The sequence below is a fragment of the Lynx rufus genome, unplaced genomic scaffold, assembly GCF_022079265.1.
Source record: "Lynx rufus isolate CCGP_SWC_20201006 ecotype Redwood Valley unplaced genomic scaffold, mLynRuf1.p SCAF_8, whole genome shotgun sequence".
Classification (NCBI taxonomy): Eukaryota; Metazoa; Chordata; class Mammalia; order Carnivora; family Felidae; genus Lynx; species Lynx rufus.
This window is the reverse complement of record NW_025814896.1, coordinates 86,810,553-86,837,971: the sequence shown is the minus strand read 5'-3', so window position 1 is coordinate 86,837,971 and position 27,419 is coordinate 86,810,553. Positions and strand designations below refer to the sequence as shown.

Here is a 27,419-nt window from a genome sequence, read left to right as displayed (position 1 = left end):
AGAACCAGCAATTGGAAGCCAACCTGTGGCCTCCAGAATGTAAACTGCACTAAGGAAGCACAGCCTGCTCGGTGTCCAAACCCACACCTAAAGCAGGCCTGCAGCCCCACCCACCCTCTTGGACACTTCTCTGGGCCATAGAAACCACAAAGGCTATTGTGCCTGTGGCTTCAATCTGTCCAACAATAGGTGTGTTGTTTCTGGTCCAGAAACCAGTACTGTGCTTACCTTCTAGAGCAGTGGCTCTCAAATTTTAGCAGAAGGTCGTATTAAAACAGAGACTGGACCCCACCTCCAGAGACTGTGATTCAATGGGTTTATGGCGCGGCCTGCTAATTTGCATTTCCAATGTGTTCCCATCTGTTGTTGCCCCCCGTCTACATCTTGAGAACCGTTGTCCTGGAGAAAGCGAAATACTCAAGAAAAGTTCTGGAAGAGTAGTTAATAGGCTTTTGCACTTGGCTCTGGAAGCTAGTCAAATACTCATGTTTATAAAGCAAAGGGCAGCACTGCAGGAGGTGAGTCCTGTAGGGACTGGTCCAAGATGAGTGGGTCTATAAGCCCAGCCTAACAGAAGGATAAGAGAACCAACCAGAGCCCCAAGGGAGAAGAGCAGGCATCTCGCTGAAGGTGACAACTCTTTCGAGGGCATGCTCCGGGGAGTCTTTTGACGCAGTCATTGAGCTGGGACTCGAGGGTGAGCAGGATCCTACTAATGGCAATGGGCAGGTTTACGGTTGGAGAGCAACATTGTGGTGCACGCATCCTTCGGCAGAAGCTCCCATCCAGCAGGAAAAGCGAAGCACTGCTGCGCGCATGTGTGCTGAGTCGTGCCTTACCTAGGGCGCCTGCGCAAGCGTCTCCGGGGCTTCTCCCAGCCCTGGTCCGGGCTTACTGTGTAGGTGGGCAATGGTTGCCGGGAGCCGGGAGCAAGGTTCCCGTCCCACCCGCAGCAGCACCGCCCGCCGCCGGCAGGGTACGCTCTCCACGGAGCCTGTCCCGCTCCTGGCCGGCCTGCGCCTGCGCGGGGCTTCCGCCAGTCGGCGAAGCGGCGAGAGCTGCCCCACTTGCTGCGCACTCGGACTAAGATGGCAGCGGCGGCCCGGCTGGGTTGGGGAGCTGCGGCTGCAGCCGCAAGGCTGTGTAGGCGGTAGGTGACGAGCCAGGAGCTCCGCACAGGCGTGCCGCCGGGCTTAGTTAACCAGCGGAGTGGCCGCTGCCCCCGCAGCGGGGTGGGCAGAAGTGTCCCTGACCGAGCTTTCGGGTGCGCCCCCGTCGCTTCAGTTGGGGGTCTCGCCCCGAGGTGGGCGCCTATCGGTGAGGCGGCGCTGCGCCCTCACTTCGGGCGGGATCTGTGGCGCCCGATCCCAGGCGCTGAAATCCGGCGCCTGAATCCCTGCGGTGGGGAGGCCCGCAGAGACTGGCTGCAGAGACCCCACGGAGGAGATATTTTAAAAATCAGTGTGGTCCCCTCCAGCCTTTCCATCATGTGCAGTCCCTCTGCTTTTTAAACACAAATCAAAATATCTACAGAATGGGAGAAAATACCTCAATTCCTCATTTTCTCAGTAGGCCCAGAAAAGGGGACGTGACCTGTATGAGGTCATATAGCTTCTAAGTGATGGAACTCTGATGAGAATCTAGACCCCTAGATTTCCTCCGTATCACCTAGAGCCACTCTGTTGCCTTGTTTTTTCCCCTTTTGTACAACCCGCCTTTGAGTTTGGCCTCCCAGTGACATCTGTCAACGTTGGTTAGATGAAAAGTGTTGATAACTTAAGTAGGTGTCGAACCCTGATTTTGCCACTGGAACATAAGGACAAAAGGGCCTACAGGGTTTCACCCAGTGAATGTTAGGGATTTTAGTGCTAACGATGTCCTTGAAATTTAAAAGCATTAAGTTTGCTGAAAGATTTGTTAGTCACCTACTATCCCATTGTGCTGTTTTGGTAGATGTCTTACTGGAAGAATTTAACTTACCTTTACTATTTTTTTTTTAAGTTTATTTATTTAGAGAGAGAGAGAGATTGAAAGAGTGAATATATGAGCAGGGGAGGGACAGAGAGAGGGAGAGAGAATCCCAGGCAGGCTTCATGCTGCCAGTGCAGAGGCTGGCACTGGGCTCCATCTCCTGAACCTTGAGATCATGACCTGAGCCCAAATCAAGAGTAGTTGGTGGCTCAACCGACTGAGCCACCGAGGCCCCCCCTCTCCTTTACTATTTGTCACTTTAAACCCATCTGTGTCACAGTATCCATCCATTCTGTTGCCTTTTCTGTGGGCCTAAGGGATAAGAATACCGGTCTTCAGTGTGTATTCCCATATTCCAGCATAGTCAAGATTTAGGCAGTGAGCTATGGATAAAAATGTTTTCACCCCAAGCCTTAAACCTCATTCAGTAATTAATTGAGCACCTATCACATAATAATAGTGGTAGCCAACATTTACTGAACTCTAACTACAAGGCTAGGCACTGATGTATGCACTTTACATGGATTATCTGGATCCTTTTATGGCTCAGTCTTTGAGGTAGCTGTGAATATTTCATTTTAGAAATGAAGAACTGAGGCCATCCGTCATGCTTGCTGCTGAGGGGCACAGAAATGGAGACACCCCTTCCCTTAATGAGTGTGCAGATAAAAATAATCAGAGAAAATACTTTTAAGTGATCATGTATATATTTAAAATTCTTTAGCAACTGCTGTGAAATGAAAACTGTGAAGAAAGCAATAGTATTCTTTAAAAAAAATTTTTTTTAATGTTTATTCATTTCTGAGAGACAGAGTACAAGTGGGGGAGAGGCAGAGACAGAGGGAGACAGAATCTGAAGCAGGCTCCAGGCTCTGAGCTGTCAGCACAGAGCCTGATGTGGGGCTTGAACCCACAGATTGCAAGATCATGACCTGAGCCCAAGTCGGATGCTTAACCAACTGAGCCACCCAGGCATCCTGATAGCAATAGTATTCTAAAGTAAACTGGATTTTAAAGTAACTTGCATCAGATTTCTAAAAATTTTTACTGAAGTTTTTTTTTTTTCCTTTTTTGGTAATATTTGTTTTCCCTTCTCCCTTCATTTTTAATTTGTTAAAACCGTGAAAAAATAACCAATTGGTACTTCTCTATCACAGAGAAATAACCAAAGTTACAAACACTGGCTTAAGAGGTTTCCAGTCTAAAAGCATATATATAGGGGAGCCTGGGTGGCTCAGTGTGTTAAGCGTCTGGCTCTTGATTTTGGCTCAGGTCATGATCTCACAGTTTGTGGGATCGAGCCCCACATCGGGGTCCGTGATGAAAGCTGGAGCCTGCTTTGGATTCTCTCTCTCTCTCTCTCTCTCTCTCTCTTTCAAAATAAATAGATAAACTTAAAAAAAAATAAAAGCATATATGGATTATTACCTTCTTTAGCGGTTTGGAGGAGAATAGTACACTTTCTGTTAGACTTTTTGAAGTATTGAGATACCTTTCAGGACAGGTAGTATTGGTTCTCTCCAGGAAAGCATGATGGTAGAGACAGAAAAGGGAGGGAGACTTCAAAGTATTTACTTTTGTTCCCTTTGAATTTTGAACCATGTGACTCTATCACCTAGTTTTTTTAAAGTTTGAAAAGAAGGAAAAAAGCAATTGGTAGTTCTTTGCATCCTTCATGCATAGCTAAGAGTCTGGGAATCCAGGTTATAAATCACAAATGTAGTTGCATTTCTGTTTCTTACATTGGATATTGCACAGTCCTGTGTACACTCAGTTATCAAGACTATAAATTTCCATTTGAGCTCATGTTTTTAAATTGTTTGCAGATATTGCTTGCCTAAAGAAGGGGAAATAATGTGGATGGAGAATGAAAATTCAGCTTTGTTGTTATTTTCATTATTTATATATATGTGTGTGTGTGTGTGTATAAGAAGTAGAAACTGAGCTTAAAAGATTATCTCTTGAAATGTCATTTTTGTTTGTTTTTAAATGTAGATTCTGTCCTATGATGAATCTGTATACCATGACAAAACAGCCTCTGCATCAGTGTGTACAAAGACCACTTTTCCCACTGCCTGCAACCTTATGTAACACAGGTAAAATTTCATCTCTTTAAAACAAATTATGTTGGGGCGCCTGGGTGGCGCAGTCGGTTAAGCGTCCGACTTCAGCCAGGTCACGATCTCGCGGTGCGTGAGTTCGAGCCCCGCGTCGGGCTCTGGGCTGATGGCTCAGAGCCTGGAGCCTGTTTCTGATTCTGTGTCTCCCTCTCTTTCTGCCCCTCCCCCGTTCATGCTCTGTCTCTCTCTGTCCCAAAAATAAATAAACGTTGAAAAAAAAAAATTAAAAAAAAAACAAAAACAAATTATGTTTCAGAAACTAATGAAACTATGCTCAAAATTTTGTGGATCATAAAAGACGAGAGTTTGTAAATTTCCTATTCAGATGCACAAAAGAACATGGCGTTGTTTTGTATCATAACTTCATGCTTGACTGTTACAGGTATGCTTGGCATTAGATTTCAAGAATCCTGAGCACAGTGTCCAATAGATCTATGAAATCTCGGTATCTTGTGTAACACATCTTCTGGAGCATTGTTCAGGAAATGATTTCTGAAATGAAAATATAAAAAGAAGTTACAAATGGGTTTGTTTAAAAAACTTGTATGTATTTTAAGCTCCTGCCCTCCTTATTTTGACAAGAATGCACCTAAAATCAGTAAATTTCTAGCTTTCATCGAGGCTTCAGGAAATAGTACTTTCGATGTAATTTTTCTTTTTTTGCATCCAAATCAATTAACTATGGCTTTCTTGATAATTTTGTTGATGTTACATGCTTTTTTTCTTTTCTTTTTGTTAATATTGGAAATAATGAAGACAGGATTTGAAAATTATTGAACTGTGACCAGTGTCATGTGGTTAGGGAACCTTGGGAGCTGTCTCTCTGTGTCTGTGTAAATCTGTGCCTTTGTGTACTTATGGAGCTATAAGAGTTTGGATTTAGCTCTTGGGCCCTCTCCCATTTCTATCACTGCCTTGAACACCTTGTGGCTGTACTCTGGCAGGTGGCTGACTCTGGCTCACCACATGATCTAGATCTGGGTAGATAAGAGACCTTACGTCCCCTGTATATTGGGGCAAGAAGAGGAGAACCTTGCATGTCTCCTTGAATCACAGAATGAAAATTTAGGCATAAATAGTAACTCAGCATGTTAAGCTACTTTAATTGGACTTTTAAATTTTGTAGGGTGGAATTATGTGGTCCTCATGCTTTTCAAATTGGAAACCCACTGATCATAGTCTTTGATACTAACTTTAAGCACCATACATCTATAGTTTTGGAAGAGCTTCTGCCTACCTATTACCTATTAGACCAAGCATAATAGGAAAATTATTTTAGACCAGTCTATTTTGTTGGAACCCTTATGACACATTCAGGGGTATCTTTCTGGATGATGGACCTGGGTGTCACTTCTGAAATACCAAATTAAGTCCAGTTTAGACTATAATTGGAATGATTTTGTTAATGCCTAGTCAAATTACTATTTTGAAATAGCTTTGCTCATTGTCAAGAGAGAAAGTTTATGTTGTGTTATCATATATTTTCTACTTCAAAAAGTATATATAGATTATGCTGTCCTAAATTTTTTTTTACATTTATAGTTTTTTTAAAGTTTTTATGTTTTTAGTAATCTCTACACCCAACATGGGGGTTGAATGACCCTCAGATTGAGAGTGGCATGCCTTTGTGACTGAGCCAGCCAGGTGCCCCATGTTTACAGTTATTACCTTCAAGTATTTCTAAAAACCTTTCTTACTGCGTGTATAGTTGTACACAAATGGACTGAGTAGAAAAATGCCATGGGGTGCCTGGGTGGCTCAGTTGGTTGAGCATTCAACTCTTGATTTCAGCTCAGATCATGATCCCAGGGTCGTGGGATCGAGCCCCATGTCGGACTCTGAGCTGAGTGTGGAGCCTGCTTGAGATTCTCTATCTCTCTCTTTTCTTCTGCCCCTCTCCCCCACTTGTGTACTCTTTCTTTCTCTCTCTCAAATAAAAGCTTTTAAAGAAAGATGCCAGATTTAATTCTTCAAATATTGTGGTACAGTGTTTAATGTGTGCAGAGATTTTGGTTACCAATAAATTATTAAGAAAGGCCTTACCAAATGATTGGTCATAACCAACGTTAAAAGAAGCTTGTTGTCTTTATATTTATAGAAATTGGTGATAGTCCTTTCTTTCTTTTTTTTTTAATGTCTATTTACTTTTGAGAGAGAGAGAGAGAGAGACAGAGCATGAGTGGGGGAGAGGCAGAGAGAGAGACACACACACAGAATCTGAAGCAGACTCACGCTTTCTCTCTCTCTCAAAATAAGTAAATAAACTTAAAAAAAAAATAAAACTGTTGCTTTTTGATATTTTACTGCTTTTCCTTAGATGTATGATATGAGGATTATGACAGGATAGGAAGACTGATCTTAAATGTATTTTCCTCTGAATGCTTGACACTAAGTGTGGAGTGGCAGTATGTATAGTGGTCAAGCAAGTCCATGGTAGGAGATTGGTGGGGCTTGAATCCTGTCTCTGTCTCTTGATTAGCTGAGTGACTTTGAGCTTTAGTTTCCTTATTTATAAAATAGGATAAAAACAGTGTTTCCTTGAGAGAATGGAAGGATTAAATTATGTAATTCACAGAGAGTGCTTAGCATCGTGGCCCAGCACATGATAACTATTAAATAAATTAATCTATTTCAGTATACTGCTCTAAGATGAGAATTGTCTTGTTTTGGTTGGAAGGTTTATTTTCATAATAAATAATCAGGACCTGTTTAGTAGTTTTAAGACTATTAAAACCCCAGTACTATCTTTTGTCCTACAAAGCTATTATCATAATAGCAAGGTAGGAGAGTGAAGATTCTGTTCATTTTTTACTCCTTTAATGAATTCATTCTTAATTCCTTCTTGGCCCTAGAAGAAGCAAAGAAGAACCTGTAAAGATAAGTTAAAAATATTCCAGAAAGTAATTCACGTAGATTTACACTTTCATGATAATTTATAATGTCACTGACTCTACCATTGGGCAAATTACTTAACTGTAAGCTTCAGTTTCTTCATTTGTAATATGGGAATACAGTAAAACCTTGGATTGTGAGTAACTTGTTCTGTGAGTGTTGTGCAAGGCAAGCAAACATTTCTAATAAATTTTAACTTGATAAACGAGCGATGTCTTGCAATATGAGTATAGTACATGACGCCAGACGTCACATGATCACAACTGAGCCAGTAGTTCTCTCTCTCTCTCTCTCTCTCTCTCTCACTGCAGGATTGTGAGTGATCGTCTCCCATGCTCAGATGCTCAGTCTCAGGCCGTGGTGTTTGGCAGAAATCAATGATTTTTCAGAACGTTGGGAGGGGCCCACAGTTGGCACTAGTGTACTTTTTGTCACTTCAAAGCACCTAGGGACAGTCCTTTGCTTTTCCATACAAGAGTAAGCTTAGGAATGCTTTGCTTCATCCTAGGTCAGGCTGCCTGCAGATATAGACCTTTCCTCGGCTGCTTTATTGCCAGTTACATTAAATACAGTATATGACAAGAATTTATTAATACTGTACTGTAGTCAACATCCGTGTGAGCATATACATTGGCCCCCAGGCAGAAAAAGATTCCATTCAGCCAGTAGACAGCTCAGTGATTCTGTTAGTGATAGTGAAAGTCATTCTACACAATAACCTTCCTCCCTCACACCAGCCACGAAGGTTTTCAAGGGTAAGTGCAGGTTAATTTGTTTATTTTTTCCTTATATTTTGTATTTTCTGTATTATTTTGTATTATATTACAGTATTATAATCATTTTTATATGAATATTTTTTTGGTTGTGGAACGAATCATCTGAGTTTCCATTATTTCTTATGGGGAAATTTGCTTTGATGTACAAGCATGCTTCCAGAATGAATTATGCTTGCAAACCAAGGTTTTACTGTAATAGGGGTTCTTCATAGTATTATTAAAGGCTTAAATATATATAAAGCACTCAGCCCTGTCTCTGGCATGTAGTAAATACATACACAAAAAATATTAGTTACTATTATAAATTTGTCTTTAAAAGAATGGTAACCAGTAACTTCTGGGGTGGCTCAGTCAGTTGAGCATCTGACTTTTGATTTCAGCTCAGGTCATGATCTCATGGTTTCTGGAGTTTAGCTCCACATTGGGTCCACAGTCCAGCTAGAGATTCCTCTCCCTCTCTCTCTGCCCTTCCCCACCTTGTGCACACATGCACATGCCTGTGCTCTCTCTCAAAATAAATACGTAAACATTTTTTAAAGAAATAAAAGAATGGAGGAGTGCCTGGGTGGCTCAGTTGGTTGAGCGTCCGACTTCGGCTCAGGTCACGATCTCACAGCTTGTGAGTTCGAGCCCCACATCGGGCTCTGTGCTGACAGCTCGGAGCCTGGAGCTTGCTTCAGATTCTGCGCCTCCTTCTCTCCCTGCCCCAACCCACTCTCATTCTGTCTCTCTCAAAAATAAATAAACATTTAAAAAAATAATAATAAAATAAAAGAATGGAAGCACTTTGGAAAGAAAAGAATTAACATTTTATTGTCTTTAATATCATGGTGATGATGATTTATGATTATGATAGCCATTAGTACTAAGTCAACAAATAAAATACATTTAAGACTCTGGAATGATGATATGCCTTCCTCATTAAAAGTAGGATACTGCTGGGATCCCTGGGTGGCTCAGTTGGTTAAGTGGCCAACTTCGGCTCAGGTCATGATCTCACTGTTTGTGGGTTCAAGCCCTGCGTTGGGCTGTGTGCTGACAGCTCAGAGTTTGGAGCCTGCTTCGGATTATGTGTCTCTCTCTCTCTGCCCCTCCCCTGCTCATGCGCTCTCTCTCTCTCTGTCTCTCAAAAAATGAATAAGCATTAAAAAAAAATTTTTTTAAAGTAGGATATTGGTAGAAAGTGTTGAGTAACAAAACTAAATAATCAGTATTAATATAAAATTCAGTGCAATTATCCTATATTGATAAAGTTCATTGTTGTCTTTAAAAATTATTTTGGCTTCTTGGGCAATAAAGCCTTATTTTCTTTTCTTTAAAAAAAATTTTTTTTAATGTTTATTTTTGAGAGAGAAAGACAGGGTACAGGTGGGGGAGGGGGCAGAGAGAAAGGGAGACACAGAATCTGAAGCAGGTTCCAGATTCTGAGCTGTCAGTGCAGAGCCTGACGCAGGGCTGGAACCCATGAACCGTGAGATCATGACCTGAGCCAAAGTCGGACGCTTAACCAATTGAGCCACCGAGGAGCCCCAAATAATCAGTATTAATATAAAATTCAATGCATTTACCCTATATTGATAAAGTTCATTGTTGTCTTTAAAAATTATTTCATCAGCTTGGACAATAAAGCTTTATTTTCTTTTTTTTACTTCTTTTGATTCTTTGAAAATGAGCACTTCATAGTCCATAAACTTAACTACCGTTTTTTTCTGGAATAACATTCTTTCTTCTTTTTTCTCTTTTAGTGAGATACATGTTTATTCAAACACAAGATACCCCAAATCCCAACAGTTTAAAATTTATTCCAGGAAAACCAGTTCTTGAGACAAGGACCATGGATTTTCCCACACCAGCTGCAGCATTTCGCTCCCCTCTGGCTAGGTATATTGCTATTTCTTATTTGCTTTTACCAAGAAACATAACTGACTTTGGGGGTGAGGCAGCCTCATTTAGTAATTGCATTTTTATGTGTACTGCACTGTTTTCAACGTAAAGAATGTTTATTTTCTTTTCAGGTAAGAGATAAAGAAAAATAATAGTTGATATTAGGGAACCCTTGAAAAGTGATGTATTTGAGAGATCTATATCATGGCTAAATAAGAATTTGTATTTTTACTTAAAAAAATTTATTAAAACGATAATATAAATTTCCATTCCGAATATTTAAAACTGTTTATAAAAAAACAGTGAAAACTTGTTCATTTTTTTCCCTAAGGATAGCTAAATTTTTAGATATTTCAAAATGAAATAGTTTCTAAAATATTCCATTCAGAACTATAAATAATAATAGTTATCAGGTTTGCCATAATTTTTTAAAGACCAGTCATTGGGAGACCGTCTTAAAATTCACTAGAGGGGTGCCTGGGTGGCTCATTTGGTTAAGTGGCTGACTTCAGCTCAGGTCATGATTTCACGGTTTGTGAGTTTGAGTCCTGCATCAAGCTGTCTGCTGTCAGTACAGAGCTCACCTCAGATCCTCTGTCCCCCTCTCTCTCTGGCCTCCCCCACAGTCTGTCTGTCTGTCTCTCTCTCTCTCTCAAAATAAAAAAATAAGCATTAAAAAAAATAAAATTCACTAGATTAAGACATGTTAAATGTATGTCAGATGAAGGACAAACGATAAAATTATTAGAATGAACCTCTTTTTAATAATAGCTAGAGACATTATAATAAGAAATATTATAGTCCTGAGGTGCCTGGGTGGCTCAGTCAGTTAAGCATCTGATTGATTTCAGCTCAGGTCATGATCTCACGATTCCTGGGATCAAGCCCTGTGTCAGGCTCTGCACTGATAGCACAGAGCCTGCTTGGGATTCTCTCTATCCCTCTCTCTGTCTGCTCCTCTCCCAATTGTGTGTGTGCACTCTCTCTCTTTCTCTCTCTCAACATAAATAAATAAACCTAAAAAAATATTAGAGTCCACATCAATTAAAATTTTTGGTAATGTAAGTCTGATACTGATTGCCAGGAATATTTGGAAAGTAAAGCTTAGATTAACTACTTCTGTACACACAGCTGTTTTATATGTCTTATTTATGGGAACCAGAAATATGCTTATCTCAGGTGTGTTTTTTTTTAATTTCTCATTAATAAAAATGCACATTTCCTTTGACCTACAGATGCCACTTATTACAATATATCTTAGAGCATTTGTTTTTCATACTTTTTGATGCAGGTGACACTAAGAAACATTTTATATTACAACCCAGTACATATATACACATGTATTTAGATAGATTACACACAGGTATTCAATGGGACAATTTTCATCCTGACAGTGTGTAATACGTTCTTATTTCTTTCCTTGTTCTCTTTATTCTATTCTGTTGTATTAAAGTCCCGTTCAATACCTAATTGATTTCACAAGTTACTAGTGGGGTTGAAAACCACTTTAGACAACATCCACATATGTACACAAGGTGATACAAGGATGTTCCTTTCCTTACAGCCTTGTTGGTAATGGTAACCTGTTGGAAACAACCTAAATATTCATCAATAGGAAGAGTTCAGTAAACTTTGTTCATGCATAGTCTGCAGGTAATTAAAAAAGATGAGGAGAACCCTCATTTACTATCACAGACTGGCCTCTAAGACACACAGTTAAGTGAAGAAGGCATGTTGCAGAACAGTGAGTACAGGGCACCTGGGTGACTCAGTTGGTTAAGTGTCCTACTTCGGCTCAGGTCATGATCTCACAGTTTGTGAGTTCAAGCCCTGCGTCAGGCTCTGTGCTGATGCTCAGAGCCTGGAGCCTGCTTCAGATTCTGTGTCTTCCTCTCCCTTTTCCTCCACTCACACTCTCTCTCTCTCTCTCTCTCAAAAATAAATAAACATTAAAAAAAAAACAGTACAGTGTGATTATTATGTATATAAAGCTAAAAAACACAAAACAAAAATATAGTAACATAAAGGTCTAGAAGAATGTACCCCCAACTGGTAACAGTGAACTTGGGGGAGGAGTTGGTCAAGAGTCATTTTCGCTTTATATAAATAGTTTGAAATGTTTGCATCAAGAATGAATTCATGTATTTTTGTATTTAGGAAGAATATAAAAGTAAGAAGACTCTGTTCACTTACAGATAAGTTGGAGATTATTTCTGTCAGATGTTCAGTTGGCAAAAGCCCTTTTCAAATTAGTAGCTCATTTCCTGGATTCACAGAATTTATTATCTTCAGTCAAGCAAAACTAATCTCGTTTTTGTTGTTTTAACAGAGAATGTTTTTGCTCTAGGCTAGAATGTAAGCTTCCTGAAAAACCGAGACCAGTTTGTCTTGCTCATCATTGTATCTCTGGTGTTTAGCACAGTGTCAGATATTTAGCAAGTTTTCAAATATTTGTTGAATGAGTAACTGAATGAATGAGTAAATGATAGTGTATCTTACTTCAGAGAGGCATCTGAATTGTTTCTCACTATCCTTATGGACACGACAACGAAATGTAAGTCGAGTGTAAATCTGTCTCTAGAGACAGGTAAGAAGATCCTTAGTATCTGTAGTATTTCTGTGGTTGCCATGTTTATTCAATAATTCTCTTTGTCAGCAGCATTAATAATGATAAAATTATCAATTTTCAGGTGGGAGGAATTGTTTGTATGTTACATGGCAAAATTCAGAGGAATTTTTAAGAAGTTTCACTAGGCTAAAATGATAGGGTAAAGCAAGTAAGGTAAAATCTAACAGGAACAAATGTTAAGCCGTGTTATTTAAATTTTTTAAATGAATAGCACAATTACAGGATGGAAGAATCTGACCTTTCAGTTATTTCTGTTGGATATGATGCAGTACTCAAAAAAGCCAAACATCTAACAGAGTCCTAGGGTCCAGCTCAAGAGAGGTAACAGTCTTTGTGCTCTGAATAAGTCAGAGTACGTTTGGGATATGTGTTCAGTTCTGGGTGTCATATCTTGGACATTGTAGGAGTTGTAATTGTCCTAAGGAAAGTAACCTAAATGGCAAAGCATGTTTAGTCTATTTGAAACACCTTTCCAGCTTTTTCTTTCTTTAGGGACAGAACCTATGAACTCTTGCCTACAGCAGTTCCCCTGACTGACATGGCCCAAAGATTGGGTTGATTTTTCGCACCGTCCTTTCATTTGAAAAAAAAAAAAACTTTGCTAACAGTGCAGATCTACAGAGCCAATCAGAGGACCTACTTATAGGTCTGTGCTTGGGTTTATTGGATCATACTATGCAACCAAATATCTTGTAACTTCTTATAAATTTAATGTTGAATGGTTGTGTAGAGGACCTGGGTGACATCATTTCAGACAAATTCCTAAATAACTTAAAAATAGTAATTCCAGGGAGCGCCCGGATGGCTCAGTCGGTCAAGTGTCCAACTCTTGATTTTGGCTCAGGTCATAATCTCACAGTTCGAGAGATCTGCCCCTGCATCGGGTTCTGTGCTGACAGCGGGAACCTACTTGGGATTGTCTGTCTCCCTCTCTCTCTGCCTTTCCCTCCTGTGTGCATATGTGCTTGCTTGTTCTCTCTCTTGAAAATAAATAAACGTCGGGGCGCCTGGGTGGCGCAGTCGGTTAAGCATCCGACTTCAGCCAGGTCACGATCTCTCGGTCCGGGAGTTCGAGCCCCGCGTCGGGCTCTGGGCTGATGGCTCAGAGCCTGGAGCCTGTTTCCGATTCTGTGTCTCCCTCTCTCTCTGCCCCTCCCCCGTTCATGCTCTGTCTCTCTCTGTCCCAAAAATAAATAAACGTTGAAAAAAAAAAATTTTAAAAAAAGAAAATAAATAAACGTCAAAAAAAAATAGTAATTCCAGTAACACTCTTTCAATGATAGACAAAGAAAAGGTAAACTGTAACCTTTTTTGAAGTATATCAGCTTTTATTCCTAAAAGGGGATAAGGGAAAAAGGAAATCGCTCTGGAGTGTATACTAGGTATGTATGGTACATATATCAGTGATGTGGGAAGGAAGGTGCATTTCAAAATCCCGTAGGGGCTTTTCAAATTATAATCCTCCCTTCCTCCTATCTTAGAGGATTTTAAAAATTAGTTTTATTGAGGTATAATTTATATGAAATGAAATTCACCAATTTTAAGTGTACAGTCCAGAGTTTTGTTAAATATATATAATTGTATAACTACCACTAAAATAAAAACATAGGGACATTTTTATCACTGCAGAAATCCCTCATTTCTATTTGCACTCATTCTTCTTGTTTCATTTTCATACCCTGGTAACTATTTTGTTTCATGGCAATGCATTGCAGCTTTGCTGAGATATAATTGATGTAAAACATTGTGTAAATTTAAGGTATACAGTGTGCTGACTTGATATACATGTGTATTGCAGAATGCTTACCGCAATAAAGTTAGTTCACACATCTGTCACCCTGGTAACTGTTGATCTTCTTTCTGCCACCACAGTTTTACCTTTTCTAGAGTTTCATATAAATGGCACCATATAGTCTTTTGTGTTTGACTTCTTCCCTTCCTTCCTTCCTTCCTTCCTTCCTTCCTTCCCCATTTATTTTATTTACATATCTTTTTAAGTTTATTTATTTATTTTGAGAGACAAAGAGTACAAGTGAGGACAGAGTGGAGAAAGGGAGGGGGAGAGAGAGAGGGAGAGAGAGAATCCCAAGCAGGCTCCATACCATTAGCGTGGAGCCCGATGTCGGGCTCAAACTCACGAACCATGAGACCATGAGACCATGAGCCAACGTCAGATGCTTAACCAGTTGAGCCACCCAGGCAGCCCTGGCTTCTTTTCATTTAGCACAATGCTTTTGAGAGTCCTCTTTGTTTTTGCATGTGCCAGTAGTCTATTCTTTTTTATTGCTGGGTAGTACTGCATTGTACAGGTACACACAGTCTGTTTAGTTATTCACTAATTGATGGACGTGTCCAGATATTTTTTTGGCTTTTATAAATAAAGCTGTTATAAAGGTCCATGTACACATCTTTGTGGAACATGTTTTCATTTCTCTTAGGTAAATACCTAAGAGTAATTGCTAGATCAGAGGGTAAGAGGATGAAACAAGATTAGCCATGAATTGATAATTGTTGGCTGTGAATTGTTCATGCTGGTGATGGGTATGTAAATGCTTTTACTTTTCTCTCCACCTTTATGTTTAAACTTTTCTATAATAAAGCATTTTATTATCTCTTATTTTTTATTATTCACAGGCAGTTATTTAGGATTGAAGGAGTAAAAAGTGTCTTTTTTGGACCAGATTTCATCACTGTTACAAAGGTAAACATAGGATTATATAAAATAAGATATGAAGTTCTTCTAGTTTTTTCCGAGTCCAACATTCCTTTCCGAATTTCCTTTCTTAATGTATTTTATGCATATTGGTACCAAAAATCTCAAGTTAAATTTACTTCTCGCATTTCTCAAGTTAATTATTAAGTAGAATTTTCAAGTTGAAATTATCCAAATCCCTTGTTTTTCAAAAGAAAAACTTTAGCTTCAGATGGTTAAATGCAGCATCCAGGATTATATATCTACCCTACAGCAGGGCCAGGACTCAACCTGGGCAGAACTAGAATTTAGGCTCCAATTATTATTTTTTTACTAATCCTTTTTTATTTCATAATTGAAATTTTATTGGTGGCTTTGATAATTTTACTAGTTCTTAATTTAAAGTAAGAGAGTAAAAAGAAACAAATAATCAAACTATATGTTTCTGTATTTGACCAACAGCATGAATATGTGTCTCCATTCGAAATGGGCTCTTTTCATCATGGCATCTCCCACATTATACATCCTGCTGTAATACGAGCAGTGCACTGTGTAGTTCTGTAGCACTTGGTTAACCTCTGAGTGTCAAAAAAATATGTAAATATGCTACCCAATCCAACAGCTGAAGTGGTATCTGCTAGAAGAGGTGGTTTCATTTTTAAGTCTACTAGATTATTGAGAAATGAATTGTTTAAATTTGAACTATGTATACTTTTAGATCTGTTCGTTGATATGTATGCACTGAACTTAATCACTTTTCAGTATCTTGTCAAAATCGAAAGTTTCCATTTAACTCTTCTTAAGCAATTTGAAAGGATTGCTCTGAGTTCTTGATGCACGGATCAGACTGATAACAGTGGACTGGTTTAGTGACATGGTACAAATAGTCCGGCATTCTCTTGTAGCTCTTTATGTGTGGAGGAGAATTAGGGTTTTCCTCCGTCGTGGCAATCCCAATGGCCATAGTTCTTGCGGATATCCTGATTGTAAAATGTTTTTCCCTGTTGTTGAAAGTGTTAGTGGCCCTACATTCTCAGAAAGTCCTTTCTTGACCATATTAGTTGAAGTGGCCATCTGTCCAGGAGCTCATTACCCTGTTTATTGTCTTCGTTGTACTTGTCACTTAGTCACTTTCTTTTTCGGTTAATTTTATTACCTGTCTTTCCTATACTGGAATGTAAACTCCTTAAAGATAGAGATTGTCCATCTTGTTAAATTCACCTGGAACAATGCCTGGCACATAGTATGCACTTTGAGAAATTTTTGTAGAACGAAACAATGATGTAAGATTTTGTAGATTAAATTTTCAGGTTTCTGTCAAAAGGATTGTGGTGTGTAAATCTGTGTTGACTGATCCCATGTCTTTACCAGTTTAGAGACATCTGGCCTATCTTTACTATTCTTTAATTTGCTTTCTTTGGTATTTTTTAAGGGTCGGGGGACAACCAGCTTTTGTTTAATATTTCCAACGTGTCTGGTATGGCATTTACATAGCAGAAGTGCTTTATATATATTATCTAACTTAATTCTTAGAACTAGGTATTCTTGTCTTCATTTTATAAATGGCAAATTATGTATTTATTTTAACAAGTTTTTTTTTTAGTCCTTTTATATATAGGCCATGGCATATAAAAATTTTTTTAGATGAAAACATGTGATTATGTCTTTCAGAGTTGTTTTTTTTCTTTGATTTGATTTTGATAAGTCATCTTTTATTTCCTTTTTTGTTTATAATTTAGTTATAAATTATAAATTCTTTTTGGAATTTTTCTAGAAATAGTGGAATTTCCACTATTTTTCCTTAAGTGAAATGATATAACTAATAAATAATCTAAGTTAGGGCATATATTGATATTTAATAGGTAGAGTAGTAGATTTGTTTTCTTTCAGTTACCTTCCTCATTATAGACTATCTCATCTACTTGATAACTTTGGCTATTGCCCATTTCCCTTTATTTAAAGTGAATCATTCATTCCTTTAAAAAAAATTTTTTTTAATGCTTATTAAAAAATGCTTATTAGGGAGACATGGAATCCGAAGCAGGCTCCAGGCTCTGAGCTGTCAGCACAGAGCCTGACATGGGGCTCAAACCCGTGAACCGTGAGATCATGACCTGAGCTGAAGTTGGATGCTTAACTGACTAAGCCACCCAGCCGCCCCTGAATCATTCATTTCTTTAGCAGAGTAAAGATAGTTTTCTATTCTTCCATCCTTTGAAATAACTTTGATACTTTCAGTATTTTTTTTTTTTTAAGTAAGCTCTATGCCCAACATGGGGCTTGAACTCATGACCCCAGGATCAAGAATCACATACTCTACTAACTGAGCCAGCTAGGTGCCTCTTATTTTTTTCTAAATAAATAAACTGCTTTTTTTTTCCCCCATGTAGACAACTTCAGAATAGTTTTCTTTTTTTTATTATCAATATTTCCCTATTCAGTAGAGCCTATTATTTATTTTTATTTAAAATTTTTTTTAAATGTTTATTTATTTTTGGGAGAGAGTGAGAAAGAGAAAGGGAGCATATGTAAGCAGAGGAGGGGCAGAGAGAAAGGGGGACAGAGGATCTGAAGCAGGCTCTGTGCTGATAGCAGACAGCCTGATGTGGGGCTTGAACTCATGAACTGCGAGATTGTGACCTGAGCTGAGGTGGACGCTTATCTGATTGAGCCACCTAGATGCCCCTAGAGCCCACTATTTGATGAAGATTTTGAGGTAGCCCTCTGATCCATCTTCCAAATAATTTATTAAAAAGTTACCTAGAACTATTTCCCATTCCCAATCACTAAGGCAACTCACTAGTTTTGTTCTTATATCCACAGCAGTGCGCGTTTATCTTGTCTTCTGTGTACTGTCTCTAAGTTGGTTCTTAGTCCATGACAAAAATAGCCCCTTTTATGCATGTAGACTCATTTTTAATAGTATTTAAGGATAGGCACTAGCTGATAATCTCCTGAGAATCTAAATGGATTGCATCTAATACTTTTTCCTCCTAAAGAGCTCCCTTTAAAAAACTAAAACAAAACATGCTCCCTTTATCTTTTCAGATGTTCGTACTATTTAGGTATTTAATAATCCCATCCTTTTTTTTTTTTAAAGTTTATTCATTTTTGAGAGAGAGAGAGAAAGAAAGAATGCAGGTGCAAATGGAGTAGGGACAGAGAGAGAGGAGAAAGAGAATCCCAACCAGGCTCCATGCTGTCAGAGCAGAGCCCAGCATAGGGCTCGGGGCTCCATCTCATGAACCGTGAGATCATGACCTGAACCAAAATCAAGAGTTGGACACTTAACTGAGTCACCCAGGTGCCCCATAATCCTTTTCTTTTTTTTTTTAATGTTTATTTATTTTTGAGAGAGAAAGGCAGAGTGCAAGTCGGAGAGGGGCAGAGAGAGGAGACATAATCCGAAACAGGCTCCAGGCTCTGAGCTGTCAGCACCGAGCCTGTTGTGGGGCTTGAACTCATGAACTGTGAGATCATGACCTGAGCCGAAGTTGGACACTCAACCGACCGAGCCACCCAGGTGCCCCAATCCTGCCTTTTTTTAATGGAATCAAGTAGTTGACCCGACACAGAGGTCACATAATTAAGTATTCTTTCTTAAGGATGCCAGGCTTGTTGGAGGTCCACAAGCCCCCTAGCACAAGGGCCATAGATAAGACACCATATTATATGTTTTGCTTCTACAGTTGTGTCATTGGATTTCTTCTACTCTTGAGTAAGATAGTAAGTTGAATTCTTTGAATACTTGGGGGTTATCTTGTATATTTGGTCAAGTAACTGTATCCTATTTTCTTTAAAAGAATGGGAAATCTCTTTATCATTCTCTCTAAACACAGAATTCATGCAGTATTTTAACTCTCTTCACCACTGAAAAAATATCTTTATCCCCTATACAAGACATGGTATATCCAGCACACTTAACACAGGTTTGATGAATGAATGAATAAATGCATGAGGAATGTTCTAAGATTATATCTTCTAAAAGTCATTATAAACCAGATCTATTAAGAACTGGAATTAACATGTGTTCTCCAGAAATGAGTGCTATTACATAGTATAGGATATATATAGGAAACGATTCTTAAAAGATTCAGGGTGTTATTCTGTATTAGTCTTTGCTTTTGATTAGAAATATAGCATTTTCCTTTAAATATTTACAGGAAAGTGAAGAGTTAGACTGGAATTTACTGAAACCAGATATTTATGCAACAATCATGGATTTCTTTGCTTCTGGCTTACCCTTAGTTACTGAGGAAACATCTTCAGGAGAAGCAGGTAATATGTTGGATAATTAATATTTATTTTCATTTTCTAAAAAAAGTTTCTACTTTCCTCACATTTGTCTTGATTTCAAAAGTCATGAGAATACTAGGACGCCTGGGTGGCTTAGTTGGTTAAACGTCTGACTTCAGCTTGGGTCATGATCTGATGGTTCATGAGTTTGAGCCCCACATCGCGCTCTGTGCTGACAGCTCAGAGCCTGGAGCCTGCTTTGGATTCTGTGTTTCTGTCTCTCTGCCTCTCGCTTGCTCACACTCTGTCTCTCTCTTTCTCTCAAAAATAAATAAACATTTAAAAAAAAGTAGTCACGAGAATACAGATTTTTATCATTGTACCATATTTAACTCTGGAACCAATTCCAGACAGAACAGAACTTCACATATACTAGTTTCAGCCATTATTTTTGAAAACTTGTGTATAAATTGATTATCTAAAACTAAATTTTTCAATTATAAAAATTTTAAAACATACAGAAAATAATACAATGTATATCAATTTTCTCTCTTTTCGGATTTCATAGATGTTAGTTTTTTGCCACAATTGCTGTATACCCATTTTTAAGTAAAACATTAAAGACACAACCAAAATTCCACAACCCCCATCCCTTCCCCTTTCTCCTTCCAGAGATTTGTGTAAACTTGGTTTGTTTTTTAAACTTTTACACACATAAAAGTCTCTGCAGGGAATATATAGTATTGGTTTTTGTTCTGAAACTTTAAATAATGTATATTATATACAATTAGCCTTTTGTCACTGTGCATATTTTGAAATACATCCATTTTGAAAAAATGTAGTTCTAGTTTATTTAAGTACTAGATAGTATTCTATTATATGAATAAACTACACTTAATTTGTTCCTTATGCTCAAGTGAATTATTTATGCTAATTTCTATTACAAACATTGCTGCAGTGGGCAACCTTGTACAAGTCTGTGCATATTTGAAAAGTTTTGTTATAATATGTTCCTCAAACCAGAATTGCTGTATTATAAATTATTTTAATTTATATGCTAATTAGCAGTATATAAGAATTTGAACTTACATCTTTATCATCACTTAGTGTCTTTTTTTTTTTTAATCAGTATGTTAAGTGTAAATGATATCCTGTTTTAGTTGCAGTTTCTTGATCAGCACTGAGCCTGAAGGTTTTCATATGTTTACTGGCCGTTATTTTTCTTGTCAGTAAATTTCCTGTTCATAATCTTTTCCCATTGTTTAAAAATTAAGTTGTCTCTTTTGTGTTGATTTTAGCAGGTTTTTGAAAAATATTCTGGGTGTTTGTCCTTTGTTAGGTATATTCATTGCAAATAACCTCCCTAACCGTTCCTCACCTTCTCACTGTGTTTAGGATTTTTGTCATTTAGAAATTTTTCTTTTTCCTTTTTTTTTGAAAGACAGAACATTTCATGAATTTGCATGTAATCTTTGCTCAGAGTCCATGTTAATCTTCTCTGTTTCATTCCGGTGTTAGTATTTGTGCTGTTGAAGCAAGCACAGAAGTTTTTCTTTTTAATATAGTCACATATATTCATCTTTTTCTTTGTGGTTTGTGCTTTTTGTACTTTTTGAATAAGTTAATTTTGTGGAAAGCACTTGGAAGAGTAAGTGCACATGGAACTTAATAAGTATTAGCTGTGGTTATTGCAATTTGTTGATGAAATTTTTCCTTTCTGTAGTATCACAAAGATACTGTCATGTGTGTGTTTACGTCCATATATATGTACACACACAAATATTTATATAGTCACTTTTAGATGAACACTTCCACTTCTAGATATATACCCGAAATGAATCTTATAAATGTACATAAAACAGTACATGAAGCATGTTCATTGAAATATTTAAAAAATATATCAGCAATTAAAAGGAATGAACTAGATTGGGAGATACAATGTGAAAAGATGTAAAAGAAAATACTAATTGAAAAAGGAGAATCAAAGGATATGCTTATTTACAGATTCTTACATATATACCATTTATGCAAACTTCAAATAATGCATGAAACAGCTATAGGTGTTCTTGGTGGATATATATGTAAAATTGATAGAGTGTTTGTAGAGCCACTTGATTACAGCTCCCCAAATTGAAAAATACACAAGTGTTGACTCAAATATCCTACCACTAGGAATTTATCTCATAGATACATTTGCAAAAGTACACTGATCATTCTTTACACCGGAGTGTATGCTGCAGATTGTTAGAAATAGTAGCAAACTGGAAACAACTGAACTAACCAAGAAATTAGCTAAATGAAAAGAAATCTATACAATTACTGTATAGCTATTTTAAAAATTGAGATATATCAGGGTGCCTGGGTGGCTCAGCCGGTTAAGTGTCTGACTTCACCTCAGATCATGATCTCACGGTCCATGAGTTCAAGCCCCTCGCCAGGCTCTTTGCCAACAGCTCAGAGCCTGGAGCCTGCTTTGGATCCTGTGTTTCCCTCTCTGTATGCCCCTCCCCCACTCGCACTCTGTCTCTCTAAAAATAACATAAAAATAAATTTTAAATTTAAGGCATATGTATATATGCTGATATGGAACTGTAGGCTATATTAGATAGAAAAAAGGTATAGAATGGTATGTGTAGTGGGATCTCATCTATAAATTTGTACATGTAAATTTAATGTAATGTACTAGAAAGATACACACTAAACTATGGTAGTGGTTGTTTATGGAAGTGACAGTGGGGAATGGAATTTAGGTTTTGACAAAAGAGAATTTTAACTTTATTATATTTCATTTCTTTTACTAAAAAAAGATTTAAGGGGCACCTGGGTGGCCTAGTCAGTTAAGTATGTGACTCTTGATTTCGGCTCAGGTCTTGATCTCATGGTTCATGAGTTTGAGCCCTCATAGGGCTCTGCGCTGACAGCAGAGCCTGCTTCGGATTCTCTCTTCCTGTCTCTCTCTACCCTTTCTCTACTTGGTCGCTCTCTCTCTCAAAAATAAATAAATAAACTTAAAAAGCAAAGAACATAAAAAAAAAAAAAGAGATTTAAAGTTGGGGCTCACTTGGTTAAGCGTCCAACTCTTGATCTCTGCTCAGGTCATGATCTTATGGTTCATGAGATTGAGCTCCAAGTCAGGCTCTGTGCTGACAGCCTGCTTGGGATTCTCTCTCTTCCCCTCTCTCTGCCCGTTTCCCATGTGTGCAGGTGTGTGCATACACTGTTTCTCTCAAGATAAGTAAATAAACTTTAAAAAAAGATGCAAAGTTAATATAATTTAATATTGATAATTATTACTTACATTGGTGTCAGAATTCCAGTGTATATTATAGTATAATTTGAATTATCTGTATTTTTAGTTTTCCTAAAGGTAAATTTCTCAGAAAAATTTTATTTTATTTATTTATTATTTTCAAAAAATTGTTTTTTAACCCTTAAAAAGGCATTGGCTAAGATCGGTATATAACCTTATGAAGTAAAAGAAAAACAAAAATGACCCAAAATGAAAAAACTGATTTTTTTTTTATTCAAATTTGTAGCACATTTTGGAAATTTCCACAAAGCTTACATCTATATTTAGTGTCATTGTCATCTTGAAAACCACTGAATTTAAAAATTAAAAATGTAACTTAACTAATGAAGTAGGTGTGCTTTTGTGTCTCAAAGTTTCCATCAGAATCCAGGCAGTCTTTTTTTCTCTGCCATTTTTCAATCCTTGAAGATGATGAAGGTTTACAAATGTATTAACTGAAAAAAATTCAAACCCTAAACATCATTAGTAGGTCAAGTTATATCAGTTACTCACCTGTATTGCCATGTGTCAAGTTGACCAGTGCTCCTTAATTTTTCTTCAGAGAATCAAATGAATGATCTTTTCATCTCCCCAACCATCATTTCCATTTTTCTTGTATCACCACACCAAGTTACATGTTCTGTGCTTTTATTTTTTAATGAGACATTAAGTTAAAATCATCGACATTAAGTTAAAATCATCCTGTTTTAATACTTGTATTTGCATGGATATAAAATTTCTACTGTTAATATATTTTATTTGTAATCGTTTCTAGGATCTGAAGAAGATGATGAAGTTGTGGCAATGATTAAGGAACTGTTAGATACCAGAATAAGGTATGTGCTCATCTTTCTGCCCGAAATCAAATATACTTGCAGAGGCAATGTTCATAATAGCAGTTTACTTTTAGTTGTCCATGAGGAAAAAAAAACAAACTCTAATAAGTACAAGTAAATGTAAACCACAATTGATAACCCTGGCAGTTGAATTTAAAGTCTGTACATTGTATCTGTTCACTCAAAATGTTAAAACAGTCTGTCTAAACATAACAAAGGACTTTATTGTTCACAGTCACCATCTAGGTTTGATTTGTTGTAATACCAAATTTCTTAAAATGAAAAAATGAGTTAAACAGTGTTCGGGAAGATTGTGAAAAGGGAAGTACTTTTTTCAAGCTGTTGCCCATAAAGAGTAAATTTCAATGAGTGGAGAACCGCAGGCTTACCCTTTTGCTTGTAGCAGAGCAGTGGTCCCGGTGAGAACTCCCAGAAAAGCTAGATAAAATGCAATAAATTTTTTTTCGTTTGAAAACAGTAGAGAGCTGCTGAAGCACACAAGATCCTAGAGAGAAGGGAAGCTCATTAAGGCTTCCCGTGGGACATTTTGCTGATTTTTGGTGTGAGGCTAGAGCATGAGAAGCTGGGCAGAGGGCAACTATATGGCCATTTCTACTACATCTGAATGTATGTGCATTCCTGACCCAGCAATTCCATGCTCAGGTATATGCCCAGCAATCATATGTATGTATAGCAAAACACATCTGCAAGAATCTGTAAAAGCCAAAACCTGATTTAGCCCAGAAGTCCGTCAGCAATAGCAGGGATAAATTCTGGCATTTTCACTTAATGGAATACTATGTGGTGATGTGGAAGAATCTCATAAAGAGTAAAATAAGCCAAATACAAAAAAGTAAATACTGTGTGTTTTTTAAATAGAATTTATATTTATAAATTATAAAGTTAAAAAACAGGCAGAATTAAACAATGGTAATAACAATTAGGAAATGGTTACCTTTGGTTGCGAGGACGTACAAAGGGGACTTCTGGGGTGCTAAAATTGTGTCTTGGCCTGGGACAAATGTGTGTTCACACTGTGAAAATTCATTTAATTGGTCATACATGGTTTATGCATTTTTCTGCATTAATGTTATATTTCGATACTTAGTTTACCTGGAAAAAAAAAGCCAGCATGTGTCATGTTAGTCTGCTTCTGTTCATTCAAAAGAAATGAATGAGTATATCTTAAGTAATCCCTGTAATTATTAGGAAATTTGAGATCTTAAATGCCTGAAAAGATTATTAACAAGCAAGATTAAAATATAATATTGGAAAATGTTTGAATGAATTTTGGCATTTTATCCAAAAGTAAAAAGAGAGTTACCAATAAGACTAACTACAGTTCTCATTCTATTGTATAGGTAGCTCTAACTTTGTGAGTGTTACCAGTATACCATCTAAGCCCTGAGTTGTTTTAAATTTTTTTGATGGATACATCAGTTCTCTTACATACATCACAAATATTCCGTGACCGCAGGCCAACTGTGCAGGAAGATGGAGGAGATGTTATCTATAAAGGCTTTGAAGATGGCATTGTACAGCTCAAACTCCAAGGTTCTTGTACCAGCTGCCCCAGTTCAATGATTACTCTGAAAAATGGAATTCAGAATATGCTGCAGTTTTATATTCCAGAAGTAGAGGGTGTAGAACAGGTATGCCAATATTATATGACAGTTGAGATTCAATGCCTGCCATTTCCTCTTTGAAGGCCTTATCAGTCCTCTGCTTGGAATTAAGCTCTGCTTTGGTCCAAAGCCTCTTTCAGTGTGTCTGTTTCAGAGTTATGTTTATGGGTAAGTTCCTTGAGAGACTTGTAATCGTATCCAGGTCTTTGTATTCCTCTGCAACACTTAGCCCTGGGTGTTATGCACGTTGTATACATTGTTTGTATTAAATAAGTATTTGGAAATATTTTTCCACATTTAGGAATGTTCTGCCTAAAATAGGAAGTGATTGACAAATTTCTCTGAATTGAGTATTGCTGAGATTGATTATAAAATATCAGTTCCTTGGATGTAATTTTTACTCAACCCAAAAGAAAAACTATAAGAGAATTATTTTTCCATGATAGTGTCGGATCAGAACCAGATTCTTCTAGATTTAAAGAAACAAAAAACTGGGGCACCTGGCTGGCCCAGTTGGTTAAGTGTCCAACTTCAGCTCATCATGATCTCACAGTTCGTGAGCTTGAGCCCCACATCGGGCTCTCTGCTGTCAGCGCAGAGCCCACTTCAGATCCTGTCTACCCCCTTCTCTCTGCCCCTCCTGTGTGCATGCGCTCGCTCTCCCTCTCTCAAAAATAAACATTAAAAGAAAAAAAAGAAAGAGAAAAACTTATTTTTGTTCCATTATCTTCTCTGTGCCTTACGTGCCTTTTTAAAGAATTGGATTATTTGACACTTTGGTGGATTGACAAAGGAACATTTTTGTTCACTTGTCCAGGATGGGGTAATGAATTGGTAGTTAGATTATAAACTTGAATTGGTGTTTAATTATAGTAGGTGTGTTGAAGACAAAAAAATGTTCCTTAGGTTTATATAACTCTTTTCTTCTTCAAAGGAGTTGGTCTTTATTTTCTGAGTAATATGTTAACCCATGAAAAGATGTTAATCTTTTCATTTTTTAAATCAGGTGTTTGTTAGTATTCTTCTGATATTTTAACTTCATAGAAATAAATGTCTTCATATTTTTCTAAGGTTTAAAATGAATTTTTATCTGAGTAAGACCAAAGTAATTAGTTGCTAGTATGATCTTTTATTTCTTTACTTTTTTAGAGATTCATTTTTCTAATATATATTTTTATAATAACAGTTTGGTGTGGCTGCCCAGAATATATTTAAGTAAATAGAATACTGTTGGGAAGAACAAACGAACACACAAACCTACAGTCCATTACATTAGTCTTGTGGCTAGGAAATCCCATTTAGTTAATCACTATAGTCAGTGTCCAGCTCAGACTCTGCTACTGAAAGATTTTTGGGGGGGACAAGCAAAAGAGACCACTACTTAATTAATTTGTTAATATTAAATTTGCTTTTGTGTTGTTACGATTCCAGGTTATAAGACAAACCTTTTGCTTTGGGGACTATTGATAGATTTGTTGTTAACGTATTGACATTTGTTATTATAGAGTAGAGTATTTCAGGTAAGCAAGTAAGAGTAAAAATCAGGAAAATAGCAATTTCTAATCCTTTTCTTAATTCTTAAATTCTCTTTGTTTTGTTTGTTTTTGTTTTTTGTTTTAGGTTATGGATGATGAATCTGATGAAAAAGAAGCAAACTCACCTTGAAATAATTAGAGTTTTCTTTGGGCCCAGCAGTTGGACTTCTTGATAATATATACCAAGCTTTTATTATTAATCTGCTAAGGAACTTGAGGATTAATAAAATATGCCCTTTTTTCAGAGACTGATGTATAAATATTGCATGTTTGCTTTACCTCATATGAGTTATTTATAACATCCTGAATCATCTTCTGTACACGTGGATTTTATTCAGGGATATTTTAATGTTTGTTCTTCATTTCTCATGGCTCCTTCTTTGCATAATGTGTGAAGTAGTTCATTTTCCCCCATTTAATTCATTTACTTTTTTTTATACAGAAGTAAATAAGGAGAATGCTTTTAAAAATATTCTAAAATGGGTTAGCTTTTTGTGTAATGCTTGAAACTATCTTTACTGAATTAAAAAAAAATGGTATTTGGCTAGTAGCTCCCAATGTACATAGGACATGACTTCTCACTAAAAGACCAAAACAAACAAACAAACATAATGCTGAAAACTGATAACCCAGTTCTAGAATATACACAGAATTTCCATTGACATAAGGCTGAATTGAGGAAAAACTGCCTTATGTTCAGCCTTTATTTTATGAAGCACAGTCTGTGGAAAAAAAGGTGAGAAACTGCTTTGGTCCTTCTTCCACTGGCTTCTCCTGACTCCTGACCGTGCCATGCAAGAAATTTAGACAGTTATCTTTTTACCATACAGGTAGCCAAAGTAGTAAATTACCCTTCTCTCTCATTTTTTGTAACAATTCAGAGACAATAGTTCACAGACATTATCAGGATAGGAAAGAGGGAAATAACAGTGGT

General features: G+C 37.3%; 1 protein-coding gene and 1 non-coding gene across 4 annotated transcripts; one reads left to right on the top strand and one right to left on the bottom strand.

Annotated features, from left to right (window-relative positions):
- Positions 1-983: 983 nt before the first annotated feature.
- Positions 984-26,729, top strand: NFU1 (NFU1 iron-sulfur cluster scaffold). 3 transcript variants are annotated; one of them, XM_047069689.1, is made up of 8 exons: positions 984-1,150; positions 3,967-4,067; positions 9,568-9,640; positions 14,907-14,973; positions 19,128-19,242; positions 23,265-23,325; positions 24,803-24,977; positions 26,571-26,729. In XM_047069689.1, exons 1-8 carry the CDS (start codon positions 1,089-1,091, stop codon positions 26,613-26,615), a joined length of 699 nt encoding a protein of 232 aa, XP_046925645.1. In that variant the 5' UTR covers positions 984-1,088; the 3' UTR covers positions 26,616-26,729. The 3 variants fall into 3 exon arrangements, with proteins under 3 accessions (XP_046925645.1, XP_046925644.1, XP_046925646.1); XM_047069688.1 differs by having other exon boundaries at positions 9,505-9,640; XM_047069690.1 differs by lacking the exons at positions 984-1,150; positions 3,967-4,067 and adding an exon at positions 7,705-7,738 and having other exon boundaries at positions 9,505-9,640.
- LOC124504444 (U6 spliceosomal RNA) lies at positions 20,636-20,742 on the bottom strand. The gene has a single exon (XR_006960423.1). It is a non-coding gene; the product is annotated as a U6 spliceosomal RNA (small nuclear RNA).
- Positions 26,730-27,419: the final 690 nt, after the last annotated feature.

What these genes read in the sequence shown, in the direction of transcription:
- NFU1 (XM_047069688.1), top strand. Translation starts at nt 1,089, where the DNA reads ATGGCAGCGGCGGCCCGGCTGGGTTGGGGAGCTGCGGCTGCAGCCGCA. An exon ending in TTTCGCTCCCCTCTGGCTAG is followed by an intron (nt 9,641 to 14,906) that starts GTATATTGCTAT and finishes TATTATTCACAG; the next exon opens with GCAGTTATTTAGGATTGAAG. An exon ending in CTGTTAGATACCAGAATAAG is followed by an intron (nt 23,326 to 24,802) that starts GTATGTGCTCAT and finishes CCGTGACCGCAG; the next exon opens with GCCAACTGTGCAGGAAGATG.